This window comes from Pristiophorus japonicus, chromosome 20, assembly GCF_044704955.1.
Source record: "Pristiophorus japonicus isolate sPriJap1 chromosome 20, sPriJap1.hap1, whole genome shotgun sequence".
NCBI classification, from domain to species: Eukaryota; Metazoa; Chordata; class Chondrichthyes; family Pristiophoridae; genus Pristiophorus; species Pristiophorus japonicus.
The window spans coordinates 64,199,691-64,208,991 of record NC_091996.1 but is presented as its reverse complement, the minus strand read 5'-3'; the positions used below and the strand labels follow the sequence as shown (position 1 = coordinate 64,208,991).

Sequence of the window (9,301 nt, the reverse complement as noted above, 5' to 3'; positions counted from 1 at the left end):
TCCGGGAGGGCATTGAGCACCTCAAGTCTCATCGCCGAGAGCATGCAGAAATCAAGCGCAGGCAGCGGAAGGAGCGTGCGGCAAACCAGTCCCACCCACCCATTCCTTCAACGATTGTCTGTCCCACCTGTGACAGAGACTGTAATTCTCGTATTGGATTGTTCAGTCACCTAAGAACTCACTTTTAGAGTGGAAGCAAGTCTTCCTCGGTTTCGAGGGACTGCCCATGATGATGATGAAATCATTGAATCGTTTCCTGCACTGGATCCAGGTCTTCCTGACACCATCATTGCTGCAGACCTCCTCTGTTATCACTAGTCAGGTCCTTTTGGTGTCTTTAAGATGTCTCTTGCGCCTGTCTTCAGGGAACAGGACCTCCCTGCATACTCTCACTGCCTCCACCAGAGTATGCAGGGATGCATCACTAAATCTGGGTGCAGCCCTCTGCCGTTGTGTATCCTTTTAACGTTTGGGACGGTACACAGACGTTTGTAATCGACCTTGCACACTCCTCTAGCAACCTTCAAATGAATTGAGTGCAAGGCTGCTTTAAATATCAGCGCTGGAAATGAGTCATCGATGACATCATCAGACATGCTCCCTTTAATTGGGCTGGGAAACGTGCAAGACTGCTTTAAGTGGGGCCATTAAGTTAAAGTAGCACTGAGCAAAACATTGCGGTCCCGACCTGCTACGTGACCCGCATGCACCCGACCCGACTCCATGGTAAAAATTCCTGCCATGAGTGCCAACAGCACAGTGAGCAGTGCGGGTAATCCTCCCCAGACCGGTTTGAGTTCCAGTTCGTGGGAGCTTTGTATCAGTGGGGGGTGGGGGAGGAGGGCAGTCTTGAAGCTCTGAACGCTGTACATACAGCATACATAATAGTGATGGATTTCAGTTCAAGTTTATAATCTCTTTGCAAACGCTCACACATGCACACACACACACAGATAAACATAGACATGCAAACACACACAAGAGTAATGCAAGTGATAGAAAAACAGATTAAATGTTTGATTTACCTCTATCTGTCCCATTAGAACGCTTCACTCAGATGATATGGCGGGAAACCACGGACATGGGGATTGCGTATGCCATGAGCGACAAAGGGTCCTTTGTGGTGGCTCAGTACCAGCCACGCGGGAACACCAGCAAGCCAGATTCCTTTGTCAACAATGTATTGCCACTGGACTCTGCGTTCGCCAAGCTTGACACAACGCCTAAACAAGCTACACCTGCTGAGGAGGAGGTAACTCCAGCACCAGCCGAGGAACCTGCAGGTAGGGAGCAAGTGAGAGGGGGCCAGGGAAGAACAAGGATTGTCATTATTTACACTGACCTGCAGGGTCTAAGAAAAACATTTCTGACATGTTCTAAAGTGTAGTGTTATATACATGCCTCTATATGTCTGTGTCTGCTTGTGTACATGGATCTATGTATAATAACAACAACTTGTATTTATATAGCGCCTTTAACTTAGTGAAACGTCCCAAGGTGCTTCACAGGAGTATGATGAGATAAAAATTTGATACCAAGTCACACAAGAAGAAATTAGCGCAGGTGACCAAAAGCTTAGTCAAAGAGATAGGTTTTCAGGAGAGTCTTGAAGGAGGAGAGAGGTAGAGAGGCGGAGTGGTCTAGGCCAGGAGTTCCAGAGCTTGGGGCCTAGGCAACAGAAGGCACGGACACCAATGGTTGAGCGATTACAATCAGGGATGCTCAAGAGGGCAGAAATAGAGGAGCGCAGACATCTCCGGAGTGGGGTGGGGCCGGGCGGGGATGGAGGAGATACAGAGATAGGAAGAGGCGAGGCCATGGAGGGATTTGAAACCAAAGATGACAATATTGAAATCGAGGCCTTGCTTAACTGGGAGCCAATGTAGGCCAGCAAGGACAAGGGTGATGGGTAAGCGGGACTTGGTGTTGGTTAGGACACGGGTAGCCGAGTTTTGGATCAACTCTAGTTTATGTAGGGTAGAATGTGGGAGGCCAGCCAGGAGTGCGATGGAATAGTCAAGTCTAGAGGTAACAAAGGCTTGGATGAGGGCTTCAGTAGCGGATGAGCTGAGGCAAGAACGGAGATGGGCGATGTTACGGAGGTGGAAATAGGCGGTCTTAGTTATGCTATCGATAAGTGGTCGAAAGGTCATTTCAGGGTCATATATGGCACCAAGGTTGTAAAAAGTTTGGTTCAGGCCCAGATAGAGGTTGGGGAGCGAGATGGAGTCAGTGGCTAGGGAATGGAGTTTGTGGCAGGGACCAAAAACAATGGCTTTGTTCTTCCCAATATTCAATTGGAGAAAATTTCTGCTCATCCAGAACTGGATGTCGGTCAAGCAGTCCGACAATTTAGAGACTGGAGGGGTTGAGAGAAGTGGTAGTGAGGTAGAGCTGGGTGCCGTCAGCGTACATGTGGAAACTGATGAAGTGTTTTCGGATGCTGTCACAAAGGGGCAACATGTAGATAAGAAATAGGAGGGGCCAAGGGTAGATTCTTGGGGACTCCAGAGGTAAACATGCAGGGGGTGGGAAGGGAAGCCATTGCAGATGATTCTCTGGCTACGGTTAGATAGATAAGAATGGAGCATAAGGTGTAGTCCCACCCAGCTGGACGACGGTGGAGAGACATTGGAGAAGGATAGAGAGATCAACTGTTGCAGACAATCAAGAAAGATGATATATATTGATATATATGTATGTGTCTGTGTATGTAACTCTATGTCTATGTATGGATGTATTGACATGTGCGCCACTGTTCACCCTAAACTGCATGAGTGCCCAACCACGCAGCTCCTTCGAGGCGGCCGCGCAGGTGCTCTTTTCAATCGCATCCCACAGGCTTGTTCTTTCGGCCAGCAGGAGCAGTTTCCAGCGCCTGCGTGCTGGAGCCCACTACAGGCCTGACCCTGAGCCCCGAGGTACTGAATGCAAACGATATGATTATCCACACGGACATTTCTGCGGCCCTCTGTGCCTGCATGCGGTATCCCAGAGCCGTGCATGAGCATCACCAAACAGAGACTGGAGCAGAGAGAGAGAGAGAGACTGGGGGGAGAGAGAGAGAGAGACTGGGGGGAGAGAGATAGACTGGGGGGAGAGAGAGAGAGAGAGAGAGAGAGAGACTGGGGTTGAGAGAGAGGGGGGGAGCGAGAGAGAGAGACTGGGGAAAAAAGAGAGAGAGTGAGAGAGACTGGGGCGGGGGGGAAGAGAGAGACTGGGGGGGGGAGAGAGAGACTGGGGTGAGGGTGGGGGAAGAGAGAGACTGGGGGGGGGAGAGAGAGAGAGAGACTGGGGGGGGAGAGAGAGAGACTGGGGGGGGAGAGAGAGAGACTGGGGGGGGAGAGAGAGAGGGAGATTGGAGGGGGAGAGAGAGAGGGGCGGGGGGGGGAGAGAGAGACTGGGGCGGGGGGGGAAGTGAGAGACTGGGGGGGGAGAGAGAGACTGGGGTGGGGGTGGGGGAAGAGAGAGACTGGGGGGGGGAGAGAGAGAGACTGGGGGGGGGAGAGAGAGACTGGGGGGGGAGAGAGAGAGGGAGATTGGAGGGGGAGAGAGAGCGAGATGGGGGGGGAGAGAGAGAGAGAGAGATTGTGGGGGGAGAGAGAGAGAGATTGGGGGGGAGACAGAGAGAGATTGGGGGGAGAGAGAGAGAGAGATTGGGGGGAGAGAGAGAGAGAGATTGGGGGGAGGAGAGAGAGAGAGAGAGAGATTGGGGGGGAGAGAGAGAGAGATTGGGGGGAGAGAGATAGACTGGGGAGAGAGAGAGAGAGAGAGAGAGAGAGACTGGGGAAGAAAGAGAGAGAGTGAGAGAGACTGGGGTGGGGGGGGAGAGAGAGACTGGGGCGGGGGGGGAAGAGAGAGACTGGGGGGGGAGAGAGAGAGACTGGGGGGGGAGAGAGAGAGACTGGGGGGGGAGAGAGAGAGGGAGATTGGAGGGGGAGAGAGAGAGAGATGGGGGGAGAGAGAGAGGGATTGGGGGAGAGAGAGAGAGAGAGATTGTGGGGGGAGAGAGAGAGAGATTGGGGGGGGGAGACAGAGAGAGATGGGGGGAGAGAGAGAGAGAGATTGGGGGGAGAGAGAGAGAGAGAGATTGGGGGGAGAGAGAGATTGGGGGGGAAGAGAGAGAGAGATGGGGGGGGAGAGAGAGAGAGATGGGGGGGAGAGAGAGAGAGATTTGGGGGGAGAGAGAGAGAGATTGGGGGGGAGAGAGAGAGAGAGATTGGGGGGGAGAGAGAAAGAGATTAGGGGGGAGAGAGAGATTGGGAGGGAGAGAGAGAGATTGGGGGGGGAGAGAGAGAGATTGGGGGGGGAGAGAGAGAGATTGGGGGGGAGAGAGAGAGATTGGGGGGGAGAGATAGAGAGAGATTGGGGAGGGGAGAGAGAGAGAGCGATTGGGGGGGAGAGAGAGAGAGAGAGATTGGGGGGGGGGAGAGAGAGAGACTGCGGGGAGAGAGACGGGGGGAGAGAGAGAGAGACTGGGGGAGAGAGAGAGAAAGAGACAAGAGGGAAAGAGAGACTGGGAGAGAGAGAGAGAGAAAGACTGGGGGAGAGAGAGAGACTGGGGGAGAGAGAGAGAGAGACTGGGGCAGAGACTGGTGGAGAGAACAAGACTGGGTGGAGAGAGAGACTGAGAGAGAGAGCGAGACTGGGGGGGGGAAGAGAGAACGAGACTGTGGGGGGGGGAAGAGAGAGCGAGACTGGGGGGGGGAAGAGAGAGCGAGACTTGGGGGGAGAGAGAGAGAGCGAGACTGGGGGAGGAGAGAGAGCGCGAGACTATGGGGGGAGAGAGAGCGAGACTGGGGGTGGAGAGAGAGAGAGACTGGGGGAGAGGGAGAGAGAGAGAGAGAGAGACTGGGGGTGGGGGAGGGGGGAGAGGGGAGAGAGAGACTGGGGCAGACACTGGGGGAAATAGAGAGACTGGGTGGAGAGAGAGAGAGACTGAGAGAGAGAGCGAGGCTGGGTGGGGGGAGAGAGAGAGAGAGAGAGAGAGCATGGGGGGAGAGAGAGAGAGCCTGGGGGGAGAGAGTGAGAGCCTGGGGGGAGAGAGAGAGAGCCTGGGGGGAGAGAGAGAGAGCCTGGGGGGAGTGAGAGAGAGAGACTGGGGGAGAAAGAGACTGGAGAGAGAGAGAGAGAGAGAGAGAGACTGGGGGGAGAGAGAGAGGGAAAGACACTGGGAGGAGAGAGCGAGACTGAGGGGAGAGCGCGAGACTGGGGCAGAGACTGGGTGGAGAGAGAGAGACTGGGTGGAGAGAGAGACATTGGGGGGTGGGGAGAGAGAGAGAGAGATTGGGGGGGGAGAGAGAGAGAGATTGGGGGGGGAGAGAGAGAGAGATTGGGGGGGGAGAGAGAGAGAGATTGGGGGGGGAGAGAGAGAGAGATTGGGGGGGGAGAGAGAGATTGGGGGGGAGAGAGAGAGAGATTGGGGGGGAGAGAGAGAGAGATTGGGGGAGAGAGAGAGAGAGAGATTGGGGGAGGGGGAGAGAGAGAGATTGGGGGGGAGAGAGAGAGAGAGATTGGGGGGGAGAGAGCGAGAGAGAGAGATTGGCGATGGGAGAGAGCGAGAGATTGGCGGGGGAGAGAGAGAGAGAGATTGGGGGGTAGAGAGAGAGAGATTGCGGGGGAGAGAGAGAGAGATTGGGGGGAGAGAGAGAGAGATTGGGGGGGAGAGAGAGAGAGAGATTGGGGGGGAGAGAGAGAGAGAGAGAGAGAGAGATTGGCGGGGGGAGAGAGAGAGAGAGAGATTGGGGGTGAGAGAGAGAGAGATTGGGGGGGGAGAGAGAGAGAGATTGGGGGGGTGAGAGAGAGAGAGAGAGATTGGGGGGGAGAGAGAGAGAGATTGGGAGGGGAGAGAGAGAGAGAGATTGGGGAGGGGGGAGAGAGAGAGAGAGATTGGGGGGGGAGAGAGAGAGAGAGATTGGGGAGGGGGAGAGAGAGAGAGATTGGAGGGGGAGAGAGAGAGAGATTGGAGGGGGAGAGAGAGAGAGATTGGAGGGGGAGAGAGAGAGAGATTGGAGGGGGAGAGAGAAAGAGATTGGAGGGGGAGAGAGAGAGATTGGAGAGAGAGATGGGGGTGGGAGAGAGAGAGAGATTGGGGGGGCGAGAGATTGGGGGGAGAGAGAGAGAGAGAGATTGGGGGAGAGAGAGAGAGAGATTGGGGGGAAAGAGAGAGAGATTGGGGGGAGAGAGAGAGAGATTGGGGGAAGAGAGAGAGAGAGATTGGGGGGGAGAGAGAGAGAGAGATTGTGGGGGGAGAGAGAGAGAGAGACTGGGGGGAGAGAGAGAGACTGGGGGGAGAGAGAGAGAGAGAGACTGGGGGGCGAGAGAGAGAAAATGAGACTGGGGAGAGAGAGAGAGAGACTGGGAGGAGAGAGAGAAAGAGAGACTGTGCGGAGAGAGAGACGGGGAGGAGAGAGAGAGAGACTGGGGGAAAGAGAGAGAGAGAGACTGGGGGAGAGAGAGAAAGAGACGAGAGGGAGAGAGAGACTGGGGGAGAGAGAGAGACTGGGGGAGAGAGAGAGCTGGGGCAGAGACTGGTGGAGAGAGCAAGACTGGGTGGAGAGAGAGAGAGAGAGAGAGAGCGAGACTGGGGTGGGAGAGAGAGCGAGACTGGGGGGGGAAGAGAGAGCGAGACTGGGGGCGGGCGAAGACAGAGCGAGACTGGGGGGGAGAGAGAGAGCGAGACTGGGGGTGGGGGAAGAGAGAGACTGGGGGAGAGAGAGAGAGAGACTGGGGGAGAGGGAGAGAGAGTGAGAGAGAGACTGAGGGGAAGAGAGAGAGACTGAGGGGAAGAGAGAGAGACTGGGGGTGGGGGAGGGAGGAGAGAGAGACTGGGGCAGACACTGGGGGAGATAAAGAGACTGGGTGGAGAGAGCGAGACAGAGAGAGAGCGAGGCTGGGTGGGGGGAGAGAGAGAGAGAGAGAGAGAGAGAGCCTGGGGGGAGAGAGAGAGAGAGAGCCTGGGGGGAGTGAGAGAGAGAGACTGGGGGAGAAAGAGACTGGAGAGAGAGAGACTGGGAGAGAGAGACTGGGGGGGGGTGAGAGAGAGAGAGTGACTGAGGGAGGGAGAGAGAGAGCGAGGGAGAGAGAGAGAGAGACTGAGGGAGAGAGAGAGACTGAGGGAGAGAGAGAGAGAAAGACACTGGGAGGAGAGCGAGACTGAGGGGAGAGCGCGAGACTGGAGCAGACACTGGGTGGAGAGAGAGAGACTGGGTGGAGAGAGAGCGACTGGGTGGAAAGAGAGAAATTGGGGGGGAGAGAGAGACTGGGGGGAGAGAGACTGGGGTAGAGAGAGAGAGAGGAGAGACTGGGAGGAGAGAGAGAAAGAGGGGGACTGGAGCAGAGGGAGAGAAAGAGACTGGGGGGAGAGAGAGAGAGTGAGAGAGAGAGACTGGGGGAGAAAGAGACTGGAGAGAGAGAGCGAGAGAGACTGGGGGAGAGAGAGAGACTGGGGGAGAGAGAGAGACTGAGGGAGCGAGAGAGAGAGAGAGAGAGAGAGACTGAGGGAGAGAGAGACTGAGGGAGAGAGAGAGAGAAAGAGACTGGGAGGAGAGAGCGAGACTGGGGGGAGACAGCAAGATTAGTGCAGAGACTGGGCGGAGAGAGAGAGACTAGGTGGAGAGAGGGAGAGACTGTGGGGGGGAGAGAGAGAATGGGGGGAGAGAGAGACGGGGAGAGAGAGAGAGAGAGAGAGAGAGAGACTGGGGGAGAGAGAGAGAGAGAGAGAAAGAAGGGGACTGGAGCAGAGGGAGAGAAAGACTGGGGGGGGAGAGAGAGAGAAAGAGAGAGATGGGGGGGAGAGAGAGAAAGAGAGAGATGGGGGAGAGAGAGAGAGAGAGGCTGGGGGAGAGAGAGACTGGGTTGAGAGAGAGAGAGATGGGGAGAGAGGCACTGGGGGAGAGAGAGAAAGACTAGGGGGAGAGAGAGAGAGAGATTAGGGGGAGAGAGAGAGAGACTACGGGGAGAGAGAGAGAGAGACTAGGGGAGAGAGAGAGACTAGGGGAGAGAGAGAGAGACGGGGAGAGAGAGAGAGACGGGGGAGAGAGAGAGAGAGAGACTGGGGGGGAGAGAAAGAGAAAGAGAGACTGAATGCAGGGAGAGAGAGAGAGAGAGAGAGAGAGAGAGACTGACTGCAGGGAGAGAGAGAGAGAGACTGACTGCAGGGAGAGAGAGAGAGAGAGAGAGAGAGAGAGACTGACTGCAGGGAGAGAGAGAGAAAGAAAGAGAGAGAGAAAGAGACTGGGGGGAGAGAGAGAGAGAGAGAGAGAGAGAGACTGGGGGGAGAGAGAGAGAGAGAGACTGGGGGGAGAGAGAGAGTGAGAGACTGGGGGGAGAGAGAGAGAGAGAGAGACTGGGGGGAGAGAGAGAGCGAGAGAGACTGGGGGGAGAGAGAGAGTGAGAGACTGGGGGGAGAGAGAGAGAAAGAGAGACTGGGGGGAGAGAGAGAGAGAGAGACTGGGCAAGAGAGAGAGAGAGAGAGAGACGGGGGGGAGAGAGAGCGAGAGAGAGATTGGGGGAGAGAGAGAGAGAGACAGGGGGATCAAGAGAGAGAGAGAGAGACAGGGGGAGCAAGAGACAGATTGAGACTGGGGGATAGAGAGAGAGAGAGACTGGGGGAGAGAGAGAGACTTTGGGGAGAGAGAGAGAGATATATACTGGGGAGAGAGAGAGTCTGGGGGAGAGCAAGAGCAAGAGAGAGAGAGAGTGACTGGAGGAGAGTGAATGAGAGAGAGGCTGGAGAGAGAGTGAATGAGAGAGAGACTGGGGGAGAGAGAGAGAGAAACTGGGGGAGAGATGATATGTCCTTACTATACAGTACAAATGCACACGAGGCCCATGCTTGAGAGACGGTCACTCTGAAGGTGCGTGGAGCTTCCCCTTTTATACCTGAAAGACCAGGTTAGGAGTGTCTCCCACAAGTTCACCACCTAGTGGTCAATGTTCTCACAGTCTACAACTTAGGTCAGTTGTGTTACATGGGTTCAATGACAGTTAAATATATGACATCACCTCCCCCCCAAAGTCTTATTGGGATCACAGGTTGAGTCTCTCTGGTGGTTTACGCTCTCTTGTAGAGCGCCTGAGTTGGGGCTCCGGTTGTTGGGCGCTGGCCTGAGTGTCTGCTGTTTGCGGTGCCTCAGGCCTGTCCGGACTACCCACAGTTACTGGGCTCTCCTCCCTTTGGTTCCGGTGTTCGGCCACCTGTGGAGGAGTGAACTCTACATCATATTCTTCCTCTGCTTCTTCTATGGGGTTGCTGAACCTCCTTTTTGTTTGATCCACATGTTTGCGGCAGATTTGTCCA

The 9,301-nt window shown here is 55.4% G+C and overlaps 1 protein-coding gene across 3 annotated transcripts in view; it reads left to right on the top strand.

The window, feature by feature from the left end:
• The first annotated feature begins 627 nt into the window (after positions 1-627).
• The window catches only part of LOC139232950 (cytochrome c1-like), a 74,848-nt gene continuing 66,174 nt past the window's right edge, over positions 628-9,301 (top strand). For 2 of the 3 annotated variants that reach the window (XM_070863445.1, XM_070863444.1), the window contains exons 1-2: positions 628-772; positions 1,044-1,283. In XM_070863445.1, the coding sequence (XP_070719546.1) occupies positions 724-772; positions 1,044-1,283 (289 nt within the window). In that variant the 5' untranslated portion in view covers positions 628-723. The remainder of the gene's footprint in view (positions 773-1,043; positions 1,284-9,301) is intronic. The other variant, XM_070863446.1, reaches the window with a different exon arrangement.